Source organism: Pungitius pungitius, chromosome 12 (assembly GCF_949316345.1).
Source record: "Pungitius pungitius chromosome 12, fPunPun2.1, whole genome shotgun sequence".
NCBI lineage: Eukaryota > Metazoa > Chordata > Actinopteri > Perciformes > Gasterosteidae > Pungitius > Pungitius pungitius.
Window position 1 is genome coordinate 7191994 of NC_084911.1, and position 19888 is coordinate 7211881.

Genomic DNA, 19888 nt, shown 5'->3' on the forward strand with positions numbered 1-19888 from the left:
ATTAAAACATGAAATTATGTTACTATCGATTGTTGATTGATCTAGAACTTTGAAATAAACAACAAAAACAAACAAACATTAAACTGAGTCCGTGGTTGGCCCGGTGCCAATGATCAATGTAACTTCCAAAAGGGAAGAATTCAAAATCATAGCTGTCGCTATAGCAACGCCCCCTGCCAGATTCCACCAATCAATGGAGTCCGCGGGGTTGCGAGATGCGCCAGGGAAAGGCCAGCGTCCTACATAAAGAGTGCGGGACAGGGAGCCGGGCGGCACACGCGGGGGCAACAGCACCTTTCTGCAAGCACCACCGCCAGGACACCAGCAGCGAGAGGAAGAGTCGGGAGAAGGGTGGCACAGAGTAAGGAAGAGAGAGGCAAGGAATAACTGAGAAGATATGGTTCGCTCATGTGGACGAGGGATCCCTGGCGGGGCCTATGTGGGCGCCCTGTTCCTCTTAATCCACTCTGTCACAGTTAGAGGAGGTAAGATGACAAAAGGAATCAGCACTTTCAACTGATTGCTACCGAAGAGCCATATAACCCTATTAATCTTTTTTCTGTGTGTTTTTTTTAATTTTTTAATTTATTTTTATATATCCTAAATAGTAAGCTGTGTTGTTCTATTTCTATTATCCATCTTCCCCCACACTATCAGTGGGTAGTGGAGCACGGCATGAATGCGTGGCTGGTACTCGGCCTCGGGGCAAGGGATGTGTGTTCATCTATTCTATCTGTCTGCCGGGTGCAGGGTAAGAGAGGCAAGTCCACTTGCTCTCTGGCGTTGTGCCGGCTCGGTAATACAGTACAAGCGCAGAAGGAAGGCTTTCCTTGCTTCTTAAAGAAGATCTGACTTTGACGGGTTCTGACCACAGCTCTCGAAGGCCACATTCTTCTGCGTATTGGATTCTGTTTGAAATTCCTCTAAAATGTAGGGAATGGGTATAAAATGTGTTATTCAAAAGCTGTTCTCAGCTTGGGTTGAAGAAAAAAAATTGTGTTTAAATCTCTTAGACGTGATTTTTTTTTCTTTGAGAAAATATACATATAAACATGTATACTGTTTCCGTAGTTATAATGATGTGGGTGTTTTCAATTGGCTTCAGTCTGCCAAAACAATTTGGCCAAACACACCCTGACACCCTGCTCAGCCGGGTGCTGGCGGACTAATTGGAAAAAGGTTATTTGAACTGGGAGCGCTTGATTGTGGCAGAGATATGAGGACTAAGACATTCCAGGGAGCCAAATGTGCTCCCTCTGTGTCTCATTAAACCCCCCCCCCCACACACACACACCCCGTAATAGGCCAACCACGCTGCCGATGGCTAAGGCGGAATGGAAACAGCAGCTTGTCATGCTGAGTCTTTCATGTCGGATTCTCCAGTATGTGACTCTTGTACTCGCACACAAGAAGGCCCAGAGAAGCAGCCATCTGCAATGGTGCCGCAAAGTCAGGATCCTTCCTCTGTGCGCCTTGTGTCGAGGGTTTTCTGAGTAGGCCACCTGGCTTGTTAATTGAAACCAGAAGAAAAGAATAATGTGCAAGTGTGCTTTTTTCTGTTCTTTCTGACACACACAACATGAGTTGGGCTTTTCCAGTCCTTGCTGTGTGAAATCGGATGTAAGAACAAAGTAAATGAATTCCTCTGTGAAATCTCGAAAAGCAGAGTCGAACTGACCTAAATTACGGTGGTGAGCATCCCGATGTACAAAAATAGCCAAAACTGACTCCTTTAAAATATTGCTGAATTTCTGCAACGCGTGAAGGGTTCATCATCTTGAACTTTCTTTTCCACAGCTGCCCTGAAGCAGGAGGTGGCGTTGGACAGTGGGTCCACGGTGCTGAATCACTCCATGAGTTTGCTGCAGCGTATGGAGACCCTGCTGGCCCTGGGGAACAGCAGTGACGTCACCCTCAAAGTGCAGACCATCAACACGGACGAGGTGAAGGTGATCCAGGCCCACAGCCTGGTCCTCTCGCTGCAGAGTGACGTGTTTGAGGAAATGCTGCTCGGCCGCAACGGCAGCGCTCTGTTTTTGAGGGAGACGGCCGACTGCGCGGCTGTCTTTGACAAGTTTGTCAGGTGAGGGAGACTCGTTTGTTCAAAGTGAATCGGGTTCACTCAAATGGAAGCTGCAAGAAACTGTGGACTGAGCTGTAGAGGCTTTTGTTTTTTCCGCAGCGTTTTGGATGCTCCGAAGGGAAAGGCACATTCTTTTGAAATATTCTAAGATTATCCTTGGTGCTTGTGGCTCACAGTTGAAAACTGCGCAGTGTGGGTTTATTCAGTGAGTCAGATAGGGAGGGAGAGAAAATAAGTAGTATGACTTATTGAGAGGTATTTTGTATGTATTTATTTAAAATGTCTTTGGATGAGCATTCCAGCTGTGTTTTTCTCTTGCAGGTATCTGTACTGTGGTGACATCTCAGTTCGGCTGGATCAGGCCATTTCTATGCATAAGCTGGCCAGCAAGTATCACGTGTGGGCTTTGCAACAAGGTCTGACCCAGTACATGACCCAACATCTGTCTAGTGATTCGCCCATGGGCCATGTGATCGGGTGGTACAACTATGCATTACAAATTGGGGACGTTGTCCTGCGTGACAGCTGCCTGCAGTACCTTTCCTGGAACCTGTCATCTGTGCTGCAGAGCGGAGAATGGGGCTCCATCAGTGAGGACCTGCTCCTCTCCTTGCTCCAGCGCTCTGACCTCATTCTGCAGAGTGAGCTGGAGCTTTACGACGCCCTGGAGGCCTGGATTAGCCAGAACAAGCCCGTCACTTCGACGATCGAACGCGCCTTAAGGGCCGTTCGATACGGCATGATTCCCCCTCAGCACCTCTTCCGTCTTCAGAAGCAATCCCCCCTCCTTCAGAAGCATTACGAGTCTATCCGTGATCTTCTCTACCTAGCTTTCCAATTTCACTCGGCCTCACCTATACAATTGGCCAAGTACTTTGATGTCAACTGCAGTATTTTCACCCCCCGTAACTACCTGTCCACCTCCTGGGGTTCCCCTTGGCTCCTCAATAACCCCACCCGCGATGACCGCAGTTTTAGCTTCCAGACCCAGCTCGGGCCCAGCGGCCATGACTCCAGCAAGAGAGTGACCTGGAACGCCCTTTTCTCCCCTCGCTGGCTCCCACTCAGCGCCAGGTCAACCTACACTGAGATGGGTGCCATGCAGCCTACACGCACAGATGCAGGTCGACCTCGCATCATCGTAACACCAGCAACCTCTAGTCCAGACTTTGCCGGTGTGAGTTTCCAGAAGACAGTGATCGTGATGGCAAGACAGCAAGGAAAAGTGGTGGTTCGGCACGTCTACAACTTCCACCAAAGCACAGAGGAGGCCGGCGACTTCCTGGTCGATGCTGACCTGCAGAGACGCGTATCAGAGTACCTGATTGACAGCTCCCTCTATCTGCACGTTGTTATAAAACCTCTCTACCACACTCTCATTGTGTCAAAGAAGTAGGAATTTGCCTGGAATTTGGCGTGACATTATCATCAATTTATACATCCTTCACCCTCATTCCAGAGAAAACTCATGTCATAGCACATAATTTAGGCATCTCTATTTTGCACGAAGCTACAAGGCAGAATTTCCAATATAACTCCTTAGCAGTGATGGTCAAAACGATGCTTTCTTTGAGTATTTATGCATACTAGAGAAAAACGTATTGTACTGTATTTGTTCTGTAATCCTGTAGTTTAGCAGTTTTTTACTTGCATGTATGTGATAGTTTGTTGTTTGCTTAAGTACTGTAGGGTTTTTGCTTTAAAAAACGTACTTCTTTTGCATTTCACTATCTACAAGTGAATGATAGATATTTAGTTAATCACACCTATATCCTGTTCAATACTGTACAATATTTGTTAGTTGTTTACATAACTAAATGTGTAATTTGAAGTGCAATCCCACTATTTTCCTTTGTATGCTCTGGATGAGTTGTATGACAGTCCTCCAGAATTTTATTTCTTATTCGTTGTTTTATCTCGCTTTCAAATAAACTTCACAAGTATGTGATTTTTGTCCTAATACAACAAAAATATTAATAAAAGACATCCAAAAAAGCCTCAGCGATTAAATTACTAACTTATAAATTTAAAAAACTTTTTAAAAAAGCGTATCGCTTTATTTGCAGAACACAGCGCGAAACCCAATTCAAACTACTCCTCCCATGATGCTTTGCACGAGGCAGGAAATACGTCATCACGCCGTTGAAACCTTCAGCTGTCAGACTTTGGCCACCCTAAAAGTGCAGGTTTTGTTAGCAAACTAACTCGAACTGTTCAACCAGCGGCGACTTCGTTCAAAGTTGTGCATTCATCGGCCTTTCGATCGTCGTACGCTCGAGCGGTCGATTGAGGCGCAAAGATTTGCACCAAAACGAACCGCTCAGTTTTAATCGCTGCTAGTTTTTGCACAAGCCAGCGATCCTGTAGCGGGTGTAAGGCTCGATGCAGGGAGGGAGGGAGTAAAAAAAGGCAAAAGTCTTTGTGCTTCCCTTCCCCCTCATCAAAGCAAAGGGGAAATGTCTCTGTCTAAAGGAGGTAAGTGTTTTTTTCCCCTAATCTTTTTTTTAAAAACCACCGTGCATACGTTTTAAATATCGAGGTGCAGTTTGCGTGGAAGTAATTTAGCTAGCGATGTTGGCCAAACGTAACCTTGCCAGGTGGAAAAGCTGCATGTTTGAGAGGAGGAAAAAAAAGAGCAGCTAGCCAGCATGTCTTTCGTGCTTTTCTATCATTTCTGAGAGTCTCGAGACATGCTGCTGTCTGCAGGTATTCCTCGTAGACCCAATGGCGGTGTGCTAAATTACATATATTTTTTACCATTCACGTTTTAGCTAAGCGCTACGGTCGCGTCTCCTTTTGAAGCGCCCGTGTTGTGGTTAGCTAACGCGTCATTTCCACGAGCATTAAGGGACTTTTGCCCAGGCTGTGATTATCCACCAACTTGTCCCTCAGCGGGGTTAAGTTAACTTAGTAAAGTGAAGCACATCGGGACCACAGGTGTATTTCCAGGGGCTCCGGTCTCGCGACTGGTCAGTTGCCCTTCTGTCCATTTGCTGCTGCCTATGTGTACCATTAAAACAAAAAAAATGTTTTATTATTTTTCAAATTAAAACCGGCGCTTATGCAAAGGAACCATGGCGCTATCGCAGCCTTTTTTTTAATTTTTTTTTTTTTTACTTCCGCCAGCGAGTCTGTGCGGTGTAATTAATCACTGCGGCGTTTACACGGTCGAATAAAAAAACAACTTGGGAAGAGAAAAAAAAATCAAGGTCCTTACTCTGCGTCACACACACACACACACACACGCACACAGAGCATGACGATGATGTCAATTTACATTTCAAGTTCACCGCTTGTGCGGTTACACAATCATACTAGCGTTACCATGGTGGGGAGTACACACGCGGTGTGGGTCCGCTCTGCCCCGCCGCGGCGAGTTGTGACTCGCGGGCCCGAGCGCGAGCCTCTCTTTTGATTACACTTCGCCGGCTGCGTGCAGAGACTCCATAGCTACCACACAGGTTTCTGCGCTGTGATTATTGTGTGCACCAAAAGTGCAGCCCCGCGTGTGTGTGTGTGTGTGTGTGTGTGTGTGTGAAATGTTTTTGTCTTGTTTCTTTCACAAGTGGTGCATCGTGAGGCCGCTGTAGGCATTGCCGAGGCATGTTTTGGTAGATTGGATTCTCCCTAACGGTGCCGATACCGAGGTTGTGTGGAAGATTATACGTGCATGAGTCATCCCTTTTCTGGCCATGGACTTGCTCTGAGGCTGGAGCTATTGACACTTTGATCTAATGCACAATCCGGGCATTCTTGTTCACATTACGTGCTGCACTGTGGATACTTTCCTCCGAACATGTTTCGGTTTCCGAGACTTACTGAGTTTCCTTTTTAGAAGACCACACACTGGCTCTCTGTGATGGCTGTTCCTGGTAATCGGTGAAAAGACACAACGATTCCATTTTTAACAATTAAAAATACTGTTGCTTAAATAATCTCTTCCTATGTGAAATATAACTTATGCAGAATGCAACTTTGGTTGAAAACGGGGTTTGAGTGCATGTATTAACGTACTGGTAAGCGATGTAGCACAAATACTTGGAACGGTATCTGTGTAGTATTTTTACTTTGACTGCAGCAGAAGCCGGTGTAATTGTACCAGTCTGTGCGAGTTCAAGGACCAGGCAGGTCTTTGCAGCAGAGAGCTGTAGTGGATCAGGCCTCCATTGGAGGGGGGGGGGTGAAGGGGGGGAAGTGAGCAGCTAGCAGGAGCCAAGTGAAGTGACATCATTTCTCCCGAAGGGTCCTGACAGTTGTTGCGTTTTTAAGCGGATGTGTCCAGTCTGACTGGCTGTGAGTCATGTCCCACTGAACACTCCCTGCTCCAGGGTCAGTGCACACACACACACACACACATGCGCACACACCAACTCATGCACACACACCACGCGCTGCTACCTGAGAGGAGCTAGTATTCCACCAATGTTTCCAAGGTGAATATTTAGCAATAAGCCCGTACCAGTCAAAACCGCATTAGGATTTGTAGTATTTTTAGACATCTGGAACAGCGGCGCTTGTCACGACGTTCTCGCGCCCCTGCCTTCCGTGTGCTCTGCTAACTTTGATCAACAAGATGTCTTATTGGTCGGGTCAGTGGAGGGCCGCGGGGTTGCCGGCGCTTTATCCCCCGGCGGAGGAAAACGCAAAAATCTATTTTTGACCGAGCATGTGCGAGTAAATCGCACTTGGCTCTCGCCGCAGCACACGAGTGTACGCTCGTACGTCCACACGCCGCCGGCCTATTTCAGGGCGGCAGCACAAAGTGTACCTGTCTTGACAGTGTCCACAGAATCTTAAAATCGTTGAAACTTCCCTTCCAGCTTAATCTAGCAAGGAGGGGTTTACCCAATCGCACTTCCTCCGCGCTCAAGTATTGTGACTCACCCCATGGCAAACCCAACCACGCACTAATAATGAGCGCTGTTGCATTTGTTTCCCGAACGAAGGTGCTCGTGCATTTTGAAAACCAGTTTCTGCAAACCGGTGTTAAATAATTGTTAAGCCGGGCCCTCGTCCTGTGTGCAACAGGAAACAACCCGTCTGTCACCATATCCAACTCTGTTAGGTCGTGGCGCACGCACAGATAAAGGTCACAAAAAGTTTTTGCTTTTTTTTTCTCCCCCCTCCCCTCCACCTTGCAACAAGAGCAAACACGCGGAACACAAGCGTGTCGAGGAAAGCTGAGTCGGTGTTCCTGTGTTGCTTCTCGTGGGCCTGGGAGCTGTGTCCTTTTTGGCAGTGACTCGTGGCCTCTTGTGGGAAGTCCCAGAGGCTGCTGGTAAACGGCTGTTTATGAATGGAGGGCTGTCACCGACTTAAATGTGAGCTTAAACTACTAAAAATGAGAGAGACAAAATGAGGGGGGGAATGCTTTCATAGTCTAGTTGATAGCAGTGATGAAAGTAAAAAAAAAAAAAAAGTCTCCCATAGTTCGCACCTGATTTAGGTCTTCCGTTGTGGAAAAACCTTGATTTCCACGCTCAGAGCGACACCGACGTGGTGAACCGAAAGTCTGCAGGTGTCTATTTGCCGTTCTGCAAAACACTGCATGGATGACAGTATGTCTAAGATGGAGTCCGAGGTCATGATTGTGCTTCTGACTTCCTGTCTCCCAAGGGAAGAAGAAGCCAGGGCTGAAGCTGTCCAAAGAAGTCTTTGCACAGCCCGTACCAGCAGCGGCAGCGTAAGTTTGTATTTCAATTTAAAAATATGTTTGCAGGGGGGATATTGGCGGACGGCAGAACCAACCCGAGAGGGTCTCGAAATCAGAGCCGTGGGACAACCTGTTGCAGCGATATCACATGGGGGTATATGTCAGAAATGGAGCACTGACTCGGATCAATGTCCCGCTCAAACGGATCCAATAAACACGCACGTTGTCGCTCAAAGCTTGAATGTCCCACAACGGAGCATTGTGACATGAAAAACTGCTCGCACACTGTTGCTTGTCCTCTCACCTGCTTTTAACTCGCTCCCTGCAGGCCCCCTCGAGATCTCGACTCAAAAGCTGATGTCAAAATTGGAGGTCAGGTAAAGACGCCCGTGTTTTCCTCCTGTTTTGGATTCGTTTTTTCTTTTTTTTCTGATTTTCCCCAACACTCATCACTGTGACCCCCCCCCCCCCCCCCCCCCCCCCCCCCCCCCCCCCCCAAAACGTGTCCAGAACTTTGTGGTGAAGGCCGATGACTTGGAGCAGATCGAAGAGCTGGGCCGGGGGGCGTACGGCGTCGTGGACAAGATGAGGCACGTGCCCAGTGGTGTCATCATGGCGGTCAAGGTGGGCGGCTCCTCGGGTCACCCGATCTGCGAAATGCATCGCGCCGTGTTTCTAAAACAGCGGCATGACTCGTAGATGCGTTCAACATGTGATCTTAACTTGTGGACCTCTGGATGAGAACGATCGCACCCGTGACATTTGGGACAAGGGACGCCGTTTGATCAAAGCTACGCCCGGTCACCCGATGTGTGACGTGTGATGTGTTTGTCTCCCCAGAGGATTCGAGCCACGGTGAACACTCTGGAGCAGAAGAGGCTTCTGATGGACTTGGACATTTCCATGAGGACAGTGGACTGCTTCTTCACGGTGACCTTCTATGGCGCCCTCTTCAGAGAGGTGAGTACAACTATGACTTGTGTGTGTGTGTGTGTGTGTGTGTGTGATCATCTTGCATTGTCTCTTTACAGGGAGATGTTTGGATCTGCATGGAGCTGATGGACACGTCTCTGGATAAGTTCTACAAAAAGGTTAACGAGAAAGGCAGAAACATCCCCGAGGACATCTTGGGCAAGATCACAGTAGCCGTACGTCCGGTTTCATATTTTGCATTTATAGGCATCAACACATCAAGTGACTTTGCATGTGGATCCAAATGAATGTTCACACATGTTAGAATGTTCTTTTTGTGTCCGATAGCAAGTTGATCACCTGTTACATTTGTTTTCATTTGTTTGTCTGTGTAAAATAAACACGTAATTTATTTTTCTAATCTAATTGTTTTCAGTTTGTTTCCTCAGCAATCCCCCCCCCCCCTTTTTTAGTTGATTTTTTTTTTTCCTCTCTTCCCACAGGTTGTCAAGGCATTAGAGCATCTGCACAGCAACCTGTCAGTGATACACAGAGGTAATCCCATCAGTAACATCCACACGGTTCAGTTTCCTGTTGACGTTTCTCGACGTTTTGTTTGCTCGTATCATTTTGCCAACGTCTCTCTCCAGATGTGAAGCCCTCCAATGTTCTGATCAACACTCAGGGCCAAGTGAAAATGTGTGACTTTGGCATCAGTGGCCACCTGGTGGACTCTGTGGCTAAAACAATGGATGCAGGATGCAAACCCTACATGGCGGTAAGTGTGTGGGGGGGGGGCTAGTTGAGGTTTGGGAAACTGAGGGATTTCCTTTTGTCTAAAAGAAAAAAAAATTGAATGAATGGAAAGGCACAGTCCAGGAGGATATCAAAGAGTCACTGCACACGTAAAGGTGTTTTTTTGGCTCCAGACTAAATGCCTCTATTTTCAAATCGTGTATATCCTATGACATTATGTTTTAGAAAATGTTGCAAAACATCTTGTCTGCATGTTTGAATGTAGTCTAACAAAACTTTTAATTCTGGCAAATTTAATTTATATGAAAATAACTGCTTATTTGTATTTGTCTATATATAACGTGACAGGTTTCTGTGCAGATGATCTGTAGCTTTGCTACAAATGACAGTATCCTTTTTTATGATAACTGTTCAAATGCTTTCCAGATAGTGTTGGTTCTTAATATGTTGCCGTATTTTCTATTTCAGCCCGAGCGGATCAACCCTGACCTCAACCAGAAAGGCTACAGTGTCAAGTCAGACATATGGAGTCTCGGTATCACCATGGTGAGTCATGTTGGCTCTCAAAATTTGTCTCTTCCTATCATTTGTGATACATTTTATATTGTTTTTTTTCTTCTAGTTCCCCCTCCCCCCATAGGATTATAACAGTAATTATATGAAATGTGTCAAAGTGTGTTACGAGGAATAAAAACGTCGCAGTCAAAGTTGCAGAAAAGTGGCAGGTGGCATGTTCTTGTCCCAGAACGGCATGTTCCTTTTTCAGAACGTCATAAAGCGATCTCAGAACGGCATTTAGCGGCATGTGCCCGCCTCCTCGTCCACGTGCAAATCCCATTCAACCGATAGCTTTTACGAATATCGCTTTTCAAGACCCGAAACCTGTTCCAAACACACGTTTTCATGAGATCAAGCGGGAAGATGCACTGCTATGAATTATATTCATCTTGGTGGAAAATGGCAAAGCATTGAATCAGACTGCCATGCCGTTCCATGGGTGCTACATGCCGACCACTGAGACTGGCATCGTTCGTGTGACCGGAAAGTGTCGTGATTCAGATTGCCATGGCAACGCCGAAACAATACAGAGGAACATATGTGTTGACCGTGCGTGCTTTTAAATATTAAACCGAGAAGTCGGCGTACATGCACACTCGTTGTTACCATTGATTAGTCAGACTCGCTGCGGTGGGTTTTAAAAACTTTGGCCAAAGACCAGACTCGGGCTACATGAGCAAATACAGAATCCCTTAATCTTCATTCCTAAAACCTCGCATTAAGCCAAAGAAGGAAATTACAGGGATAAAAAAGATGCATCATTTTATTAAAGACTGCTACTTTCAAGTTAGAAAAAGTATCCAAGGGGTTTGCCTGTGGATGAGGATGGGGGGGGCCATGCCGTTACATGCTGTTCTGAGATCGGTTTATGACACTTTGCGAACTCCCCGTCACTCGAAAGTTGAGCTGCTTTCTATTTGTTGTGGAAATTTGTGGATTAAGCCCCCGTGACACATCAAAAGTGTCTTAAACTTGCTTGTGATTAAGTATTTATTACTAACTAGCATATAGAAAAATCAAGTTCAGACAGAAGTATTTTCAGCTGAAAAAGGGACGAATTGTTCCTTCTCCTTCAGAGGAGCAGGAAGATAGGACCAATCTTCTTGGTTTAAGAGAAGCTTTAATACACATCAGAGAGGTCAGTGTTGCCCACTGAGAAGAACTTCAAAAAGGGGAACAGGTGTGGAGGAATACACCCCCCTCCCCCCTTAGAGTGGCCATAGCTAATCATTGTTTGAAAGACAGACAGAAGACAATAAAACCCTGCCTTTGTGAATTTTGTCCAGAATGTAGGTCCCTAAGTTAATGAGAGCGAGGCCACACAGTTCAGGGAGAGGTCACTAAGTTAGTGAGAGACTCGTAGTGTGCATTAGATGAACTCCATGCTTTCAACCAAATAAACATTTGGACTCTGATAATTAAGAAGGTGATGATTATCGCATATCTTAAAGCAGCTGCATGTTCCACAATGATCTGCTACGGAGTCACGGCCACTGTGGTTTTAGATGCCCGTGCAACATTGATGCCAGATAATAAGTCCATGCTGTAAACATTTGTATTCATTTCTATCTTTGTACTTTAAGCACAGTGTTGGACCTTTTTTTTAATACCACCAGAACACTTTGTGTTGCTGGTGCACCCACTGTAGCCATGTGCTCTGGTTCTACCGTGCACAAACCTCTCGTTAAATCCTCTCCCTAGATCGAGCTGGCCATTTTGAAGTTCCCCTACGACTCGTGGGGGACCCCGTTCCAGCAGCTCAAGCAGGTGGTGGACGAGCCGTCTCCGCAGTTGCCCGCCGACCGCTTCTCCGCCGAGTTTGTAGACTTCATCTCCCAGTGGTGAGTCTCGCACGCCGACGGCTTCCCTCGAAGCGATGCGCCTCGTTCACGTCGCTCGGTGGCACTGAGGCCCGGCAGGGTCCGCTTTTTGCTCCGCTGTTTGCTGAAAGAGGAAGAGCTGGTGTCACTTGACTCGTCTTGTGTTTTTATAGGAAGTTGACACACACACACACACACACACACAATGTCCTGCTTTTCACACTTCTGTGTTTGTTTTGTGTTTTTTTTTTTTACAGCTTAAGAAAGAAGCCAAATGAGAGACCCGCTTATACAGAACTAATGGTTAGTAGTTTTTTTAAAAAGCTTTTTCCTCTTAAATAACCCAAATATTATTAGGTGTTGTCTCCCATGCCGTCGTTTGTCCACTAGAGGCCAGACTCCCCCCGTTAACCCGATGACACCACGGCGTGTGCATTTCACATCATTGGATGACCTAAGTGTTTTCTCTCCTTGTTTTCGACGCAGCAACATCCCTTTCTCACCATGCACGACTCCAAAGACACCGACGTGGCCAGTTTTGTCAAGGTCATCCTGGATGACTGATGGGCTTCCCCTGCAGGCCTCAGCCCATCAGGTCAGGCAGGGACGTCTCTGCAAACAAACCAATGACCTACTTTTTTTTTTTTTTTTTTTTAATTTGTTTTTTTTTTTTAAACTCACTGGAATATCTGACTCTGAAGCACCCACACACAAGGGGGGGGGGGGGGGAAGGAGGAGGAGGAAAGAGGGTGGGGGGGGGGTACCCAAAGACTGACAGCCGAATTGGAGCAGGAGAGTGATGGTAATGTGAACTTGTACGGTCAAAAAACCAACTTGAGCGGTTTGATTTGCTCCTCCAAGCTTCCTGTGTGCAAGAAGTCAACATGACAAATATGAACTGAACCAGATTTGCTTTTGTTTTCTTTTTGTCTTGTTGCTTTTATTTTTATTTTTTTGCCCCTCAGCCCCTTTGTATCTCTTTCTCTTCAGAGCGGACAGAGCCAGCCATCATTTCTATGTGACGGATATTGTATAAATACTCTGAATATCATCTGCAAAACCAACAGTTAATGTGTCGTTGTGTATTGAAATCAATATCTGCATTTGTATGTTTTCTCTTTATACAGAGCTTTTTTGATACTGTCTGTCGTCGACGTGTGTGAACTTTACCGGACCGGGGCCTTATTTGCTCAGATCACATCAGGTAAACGATTCAACCTGATTCTGCTCTGAGGTGGTCAGGAGACTCCAGAGCTAAGATAAAACGTGTAAGAAATGTCAAAGGTCACATTCTGTCCGTGATGAGTTTAAAGTCATAACGCAGGAATGCAAAGCATCCCGTATCACCTGATCCGATTGGGATCCATGCAGTGACCCCTCCGCACTTCGTCAGCGTTGTTTTCTGTCTTTGGGTCTTAACGCGTTGTTGCTACCTGGAAGAATTCAGAGGTTGCCTAATGAAGCTCACAGCTTTCTCTTTCTGTGTGCCATTTTCTGAAGTTGTTGAATTATTGCATTAATTGTGGGTTTGTTTGTTTTTTTGACTCGTTCTGTACTGCATTTTGATTTTATTTTAGCAGCATTTATACTCCCTTTGCCCATAGTTCTCAAGTCTGGCGTCAGAAAAGTCTTTTCACATGAGGCACTTGTTTTTGTTTTTTTTGTTTTTTTTCCCCTCAGATTATTATGCGTTAGAGACATTTAGGGAAATAATTTATATGTGTATATACTATATCGACTCTTTTCTTTTTTTTTTTTTTATGTAACATGGCGCTGTCACAACTCAGCAGCGCAGATGGGCGGTAGAGCGGCTGGTGGTTTAATACAGCATGACACACACACACACACACACACACACACACCCACTTGTACTCACAGGGCCAGCTGACTACCGTACACCTATTTTGGACTAATGTGCTGTCAGGCTCCACCGCTCAGGTTTCTGGGCCCTCTGTCATGCAGAGACTGCCCCATTTATCCTCCCCCCCCCCCCCCCCCCCCCCCCCCCCCACACACACACACACCCACCCAGGGTCGTACTCCCCTTGAGTCCCTTCTCAGTCCGCGGTGGGCCGCCAATCCCCTCTGTGCGACCGTACTATGCAGCGCCCCTTTCGCCTTGGCCAGGCGGCAGGAGGCCCCTGCCATGTGTTCAGAGGCCCTGACGGCCACGATGGCTGCGTTGCGTCTGTTGGTGGCTCGCATTGCCCCTCTGGTTTACACTGTAGTGCAACCTTTATCGACAAGTCCGTGGTTTGGGAGTATTTTTGATCGTGAATATAAGGGAAAGCTAGCAACACCGCAAAGAAGCTGCTTTCTTTTTTTTTATTTTTATTTTTTTTTGTCAGCTTTCTTTGCATGGCCATTCCCTTTGGTGTGTAACGCTGATCACAAATGAGAATGGAACACTTGCTCTACCTCTTACTCCTTCACTCTATTTGCCACCTTTTCAGTGGGTGGGACCGACAAACTTGAACTATGGAAAGACAAAAAATAAAGGCTTTATTGTTCAGTATGTCCGTTTATAGCTTTTCCTTTCATGTTGATGGCGGTTTAGAAAGTAAAGAAGCATTTGTCTGTTTTAAAGGCTAAGGCAATATCTATTTTTCAATAAAATATGTCAACAATATCTACTCTTCACCAAAATATCACGGCATAAGATTAAAAAAAAATAGTTGCCACAGTGATACCTATACAGAATTGTGAAAGCCTTGATACTCTTATTTCCCACCGGTATTGAATGCAACCCGCCCCCAACCGCGCAGCATTGTGCATCGTGTATAATGCAGGGGTGTTGTAGTCTGTGGGCCTGCTTCATCGGCAGCAAAAACATCTGAGTACACCGCAGACTTCTATTCAAACTGACCATGAAATGAAACCGTGCCCTGCTTTTAAGGTCTGCTTTTTAAAATGTTCTCAAACCCATAACGAGTTCAAACTGGGATTGGGGCAGAGCTCTGCAGGTCGATTGGCATGTGCGCTTCTGAATAACAAAAACCAATGTATTTCAAGCAATTTGATCTTGTGATTTGGTTTCTTAAAGTGAAATGACGCTATAAAAAAAAAAAAGAATAAATCCCAAAGTGATTAGGAAAGTTCCCCATGCTCACTCCTGCTTTGCCTGTTTAATGGGTCTCTTCTCAACGTGTTGTACATATATGGTCGACCCACTTGGTTCCTACTCCCATGTCACTAACTATTCCACTTTAGACTTTCATCCCTTTTAATCAAGACGAGCGATACTGGAGCCGACTGATCCAGCTGATAGAAGGAAGCCGAGTCTTTGGTTGTTTTTTTTTATCCGCAGCGCGCTCGAATTCTCACTTTTCTCCTCTTACACCTGTCTGCATGTTTTTCATTCTCTCGCATGTGATTCTGTAAAGAAGGCATTGTGTGATGGAAGTGTGATGGGAAATGCTACACCTGGCCTGCGCACATGCGCACTGTAACTTAAGCCCTGTTGCCGATTGGATACGTAGCCTTTAACCTTTCAAGCTTTGAGCCTGAATCCAATTATTACAATCAGCTTTTTATATCACAGTATGCTTGTTTCATCAATATTACCGTTTCCATTTGTCTAAACATCCTTATGTAAGTACACAGAAGTGAATACTCGATTCTGGTCAAGTCATGGATCATCCGGATGTGTGATGAATAGAAAGAAGAATCTTATTTTGATGGGTCTTTCAGGGTGATTTTTTTTCTTTTCTTTTCGGGCTGTGAATCTTAACAAAGGAGCCTAACAAAAGCTTGCTTTGAGCACAGTGCTCTGAGTGTGTCCATCAAAGGCAGATGACTTCATGCCAGGATGAGGAAATGTAATGGCGTGTAGACTGCAGGCAGTTGGCCCAGGGTTGTGCAGAAGAGTGGTTTGCCAGTCAAATTTAGACTTTTTTTTTTTTTTTAGGAAAGGAGGCCTCTGATGATGATGATGCGGATGATGATGAGGATGACTGCATAATGCCGCTCAAAAGATCTGCGTGTCAGTGTAAAAATAGGCGACATGCAGTTGAATTACTGTCCCTGCGCGATTCAATGTGGACCGTGATGCAGAAGTGAATCACGGCCTCTCCGAGCTGCAAATGGGAATTTTTAGAAACCAGCAGGGAAGCTGTGAAATTGAGTGGTTGGGTAATTATGGCTTTTACAAATGGATGTTCAGAATGCAAGCCATTAGAAAAGATGGGGATTGTAACCAAGTAGATTTACTGTAACTACTTGCAAACCATTAGAGATACTTGAAGCTACTTCACTATTTCCAGCTTTATACTTCAGATCCACACAATTAAGGTTATTTTTTACACTATAATTATCTGATTGCTTATTTTACACACAGAAGTTTACAAATATGTTTAAGCCTACAAAAATATGATTAAACTATGGCCAACAGTATAGACTATGGTTCTAATAATAAGTTCCCAGCCATAGCAGTAAAATTCAATGTAACAAAGATAACAGTGTGATAATTTAAGATAAAATAATAACCAGCATTTTTCCATTGTTAGTGCTTTAATATTGCGTAAGAATGTGACATTGAATTTGATCTGTATAATCTGATCATCAAAATAGTTTTAAAAAGTGTGAGGGTTAATATCAGAACATTGGAGCTTGGTTCAAATCCACCATAATATGTTGCAGTAAATAATAATAATAATAATAATAATGTAATACGTGGAGTTGCAGCATCTGTGATACATTACATTGAGAACAAACAACGTACAGAATGTCAAATATTTATTGATGTTCTATACATGTCAAGATGTTCTATACATGTCAAAAAGCTAATTCCCAGAAGGACAGTTTTTCCAGCTTTAAGACGGTGGGATGACGTGGTTTAATTATCACACACCTTGATGATTTATGTGGCCAATAACTCAAGTCGAGGCCTTGTTTCTCGCTCTGCTCAGCCTTTCCTGGTTCTCATTTCTTTCCTTCGAGTCTGTCCAATCTTACAATCAAGTACGAGTGATTCAAATGGTCCCTATTTTTTTTGCGCAGTGAAGTTTGGGAACTCTGTTTGCCGTCATCCCACGGGACTCGCAGATGGACAGGACAAGATGCCAAGAAGTACGTATGTGCGCTCCATTTTGGAATGACTTTCCTGCATCTAATGCCAGATCTCACGATCTCCTGACCTGCTTACGTCACCATGGAAATCCAACGGCCGCGTCTGCAAACCACTTACCAACTCGTTCGAGAGTGGTACAATCATCTCCGAGGATGACATGTGCCAATTAGAATAACCACCGAGGCATTGTGATGTGTGAATGGGCCCGTCGTGGAGGAGCTCAGGACTCATCCCTCATCAACCACCCGAATCCTCGGCACCTCTCTTTCTCCGGCTCTCTTTTTCCTGCCAAAGGCAAAAACGGGGCCCTCACAGAGACAGTTGATGGCAGCGGATCACGCCCTGTACATTTTTCTTCTTCAGGGCAGGACGCAGGGTGGCCTGTGATGGAAAGTTACAACAGGGTCTAAAAATGGACCGTGTTGTAACTTTTCTAGTTAAAGAGCCTTTATGGAACCAGATCTTAAGCCCTGGGCTGTCACTGCACAGACTTATGTAACATGCTGTGCTGTATTTTATAGAGGGGGCTCCCAGAGGGGGGGGGTGGGGGTGGTGTGTGTGTGTGTGTGTGTGTGTGTGTGTGTGTGTGTGTGTGTGTGTGTGTGTGTGTGTGTGTGTGTGTGTGTGTGTGTGTGTGTGTGTGTGTGTGTGTGTGTGTGTGTGTGTGTGTGTTGGAGGGAGGCACGGACTCTGTCACACATGACAGGTTGACTGAGGAGACCTGAGCCGTGTCATTACGGTCCAAATTAGAGGGTGTCGGATCTCACACACACACACACAAGTGCACGTTTTGAAAATCTATTGTTTTCTACCAGCCATCCTTTCATGCCAGTAAATGGGGAAAGGATGATGTCATGCTGCAAGATAAGACCTGTTTATTTATACAACTACGTGTGTTTGGCTCAAAAATGAATATGTAGATATATCTGTCGCCAGAGAGACAAGTGAAAAATGGATTCAGAAAGACTTTTGCATCAGCATGCAAGGCACCAAATGTCTAATCTGAAATATGACACTCTTACTAGTAAATATTTTTATCTTTTCTATTACTTTTAAATGCAGGGGTTTTACTTTTTACATACTAAAACTTACAATGTGTCTTAAGTGAACTGGTCACTGGGTTGTTTCTCTTTTTTTTTCTATTTGATAATTAATAACTACAGCATTGGAAGGGATTCTCCATGTCAGGCTGAAATTAGATGAATGAGATGCAGGATGCCATGGAGATTCATTAGATTTCAGTTTAAATAATGACTTGCGGGGAACAAAAAGTGTTTCAACCAGTTAACAAAACCAACCTATATTTAGCTAGTTTTAGTATATTTCTTTCCCAATGCTTGTGCTATTCTAGTGTTGCTAGCATTACTTCTAAGTGTTCTTCTTCTGTTGGATGTAAACTTCCTTCCTTCCACCAAAAGCCTTCAGGGCAGTGCTGTACTCTCTGTGGATTCAAAGGACTGCGGGACAAAGCAGACATGAAAAAACCCATCTCAGAGGGACTTGAGGACGAGGCAATTACATAATTACACTTCGGTTACATCTTTGGGAATAGAAAGTGTCTCGGGAATATCGACTGTGGTATTTTTATTATTATTTATTTTTTTCAAGCCTCTCAGACTCCGTTGGCATCCAGGCTTACATTTGGGATGCGGCGTTTAAATGGCATGAGATACGAGGTCACAGTGCCGCGTGTCCAGTATGAAGGCAGAGCTGGAATGAGCCTTAAGCCAAAGCAGCAGAGGGCGTCTTGAATCCCAACGAGCATCTGCTCGTCAGAGGTTCACGAGATTGAGAGAAGTGTCCATCGATTCGATGTCCCCAAACTTACTGCATTGTGTAAAAAAAAAAAAAGTTTATTTGTCTCTATTCACTTGATGTACAGCACCCTTAAAATCCCTCACAGAGGCTTTGCTTCACTGTTTTGTGATGCAACGACCCCCCACCCCCCTCCCGCACCCCCCCGCAGAGGGTAGTTGTTCCCTCTGACGTTGAAGGTGATACCTGAACGGATTTGATAGTTGAGCCTGGATTAAAAGCGTGTCGTAGTTTTAAAACCCAAAGCCCCGCCGATAAAGCATCGCAGATCACAAAGCCAAAGATTTTTTTAATCAAACTGGAAAATACAAAATATGTCCCAGGGACTCTTTCCTGACCTGAACGCAGCTCTCTTGAATGGGCTCCCTTTCTACCGTAATGCATGGTGCCAGTGGTAATAACCAGTAACATTACCGCCACTTTAGGTTGTGGTCGTGACATTCAGAGCGGCCGTGGCAGGGGATGTATGTTGTTTACTGCGTGATTTGGAAAAGTTTGACTATTTTAAAACCCGGCGATACCAAAGCAGGTGAAATGTAATATCGCCGCCGGAGAAAAAGTGCAGTTGGCCGACGTCAACAAGTGGAACAGCTGCAACGAGGCAAGACGCTCTCGCCTTTCAGGCCGCAGCTGCAGGCAGAGCAGAGTATTGTCACTGGTGATTTTCTAAGGACAAGTCGGTTACTTTATTTCACACTTATTGGATGCCAATACTTTAATTTTCAGCCGGACACAAAGGATTCATTTGTGCCCTCTCATCTCCCATTTGCCTGATTACGTAAATGTGTTTCCGTGTTTGCATTGATGACCTCCAGCATTACTGGCAATCCTCTATTGATTTATACGTTTTGTTGGGGTTGGCAACCTGGCAGACGAGCTGAGAGGCAGACGGCTCAAACAACTCCGACCACTACTGAAACTACTAGAACACTGTTGTAACAACGCAAATGAATGCCAAAGTGTTTTTGGAGCCTGTGGCAAAACTTTGACCCTGCAAATATTTACTTTTAACGCCCGGTTGGCCTCAAACTGAACTTATGGATGGATTGCCATAAAATATGGAACAGATTTGCTCTCTCTTCAATGATCTCATTCTTCATGATCTCCTGCTTGGCGTCGTACTATCTCAGGTCCACATGCTCGCATTGACAGTTAACTGTTCTTCTTTTAGTGCTGGCAAACGGAAGGAAAGGCTGGATTTTTCTGATCTATGATGCTGACCG

The 19888-nt window shown here is 45.2% G+C and overlaps 2 protein-coding genes across 2 annotated transcripts; both read left to right on the forward strand.

Moving 5' to 3' along the window:
- The first annotated feature begins 230 nt into the window (after window positions 1-230).
- On the forward strand, window positions 231-4067 carry btbd17b (BTB (POZ) domain containing 17b). Its single transcript, XM_037477509.2, has 3 exons — window positions 231-485; window positions 1798-2083; window positions 2405-4067. The coding sequence occupies exons 1-3, from the start codon at window positions 398-400 to the stop codon at window positions 3477-3479; spliced, it is 1449 nt and encodes a 482-aa protein (XP_037333406.2). The 5' UTR covers window positions 231-397; the 3' UTR covers window positions 3480-4067.
- Window positions 4068-4217: 150 nt separating this feature from the next.
- Window positions 4218-12450, forward strand: LOC119220864 (dual specificity mitogen-activated protein kinase kinase 6). Its single transcript, XM_037477152.2, has 12 exons — window positions 4218-4558; window positions 7700-7766; window positions 8065-8113; window positions 8247-8360; window positions 8577-8696; window positions 8768-8884; window positions 9152-9203; window positions 9299-9426; window positions 9873-9950; window positions 11664-11803; window positions 12040-12085; window positions 12269-12450. The coding sequence occupies exons 1-12, from the start codon at window positions 4540-4542 to the stop codon at window positions 12344-12346; spliced, it is 1008 nt and encodes a 335-aa protein (XP_037333049.1). The 5' UTR covers window positions 4218-4539; the 3' UTR covers window positions 12347-12450.
- Window positions 12451-19888: the final 7438 nt, after the last annotated feature.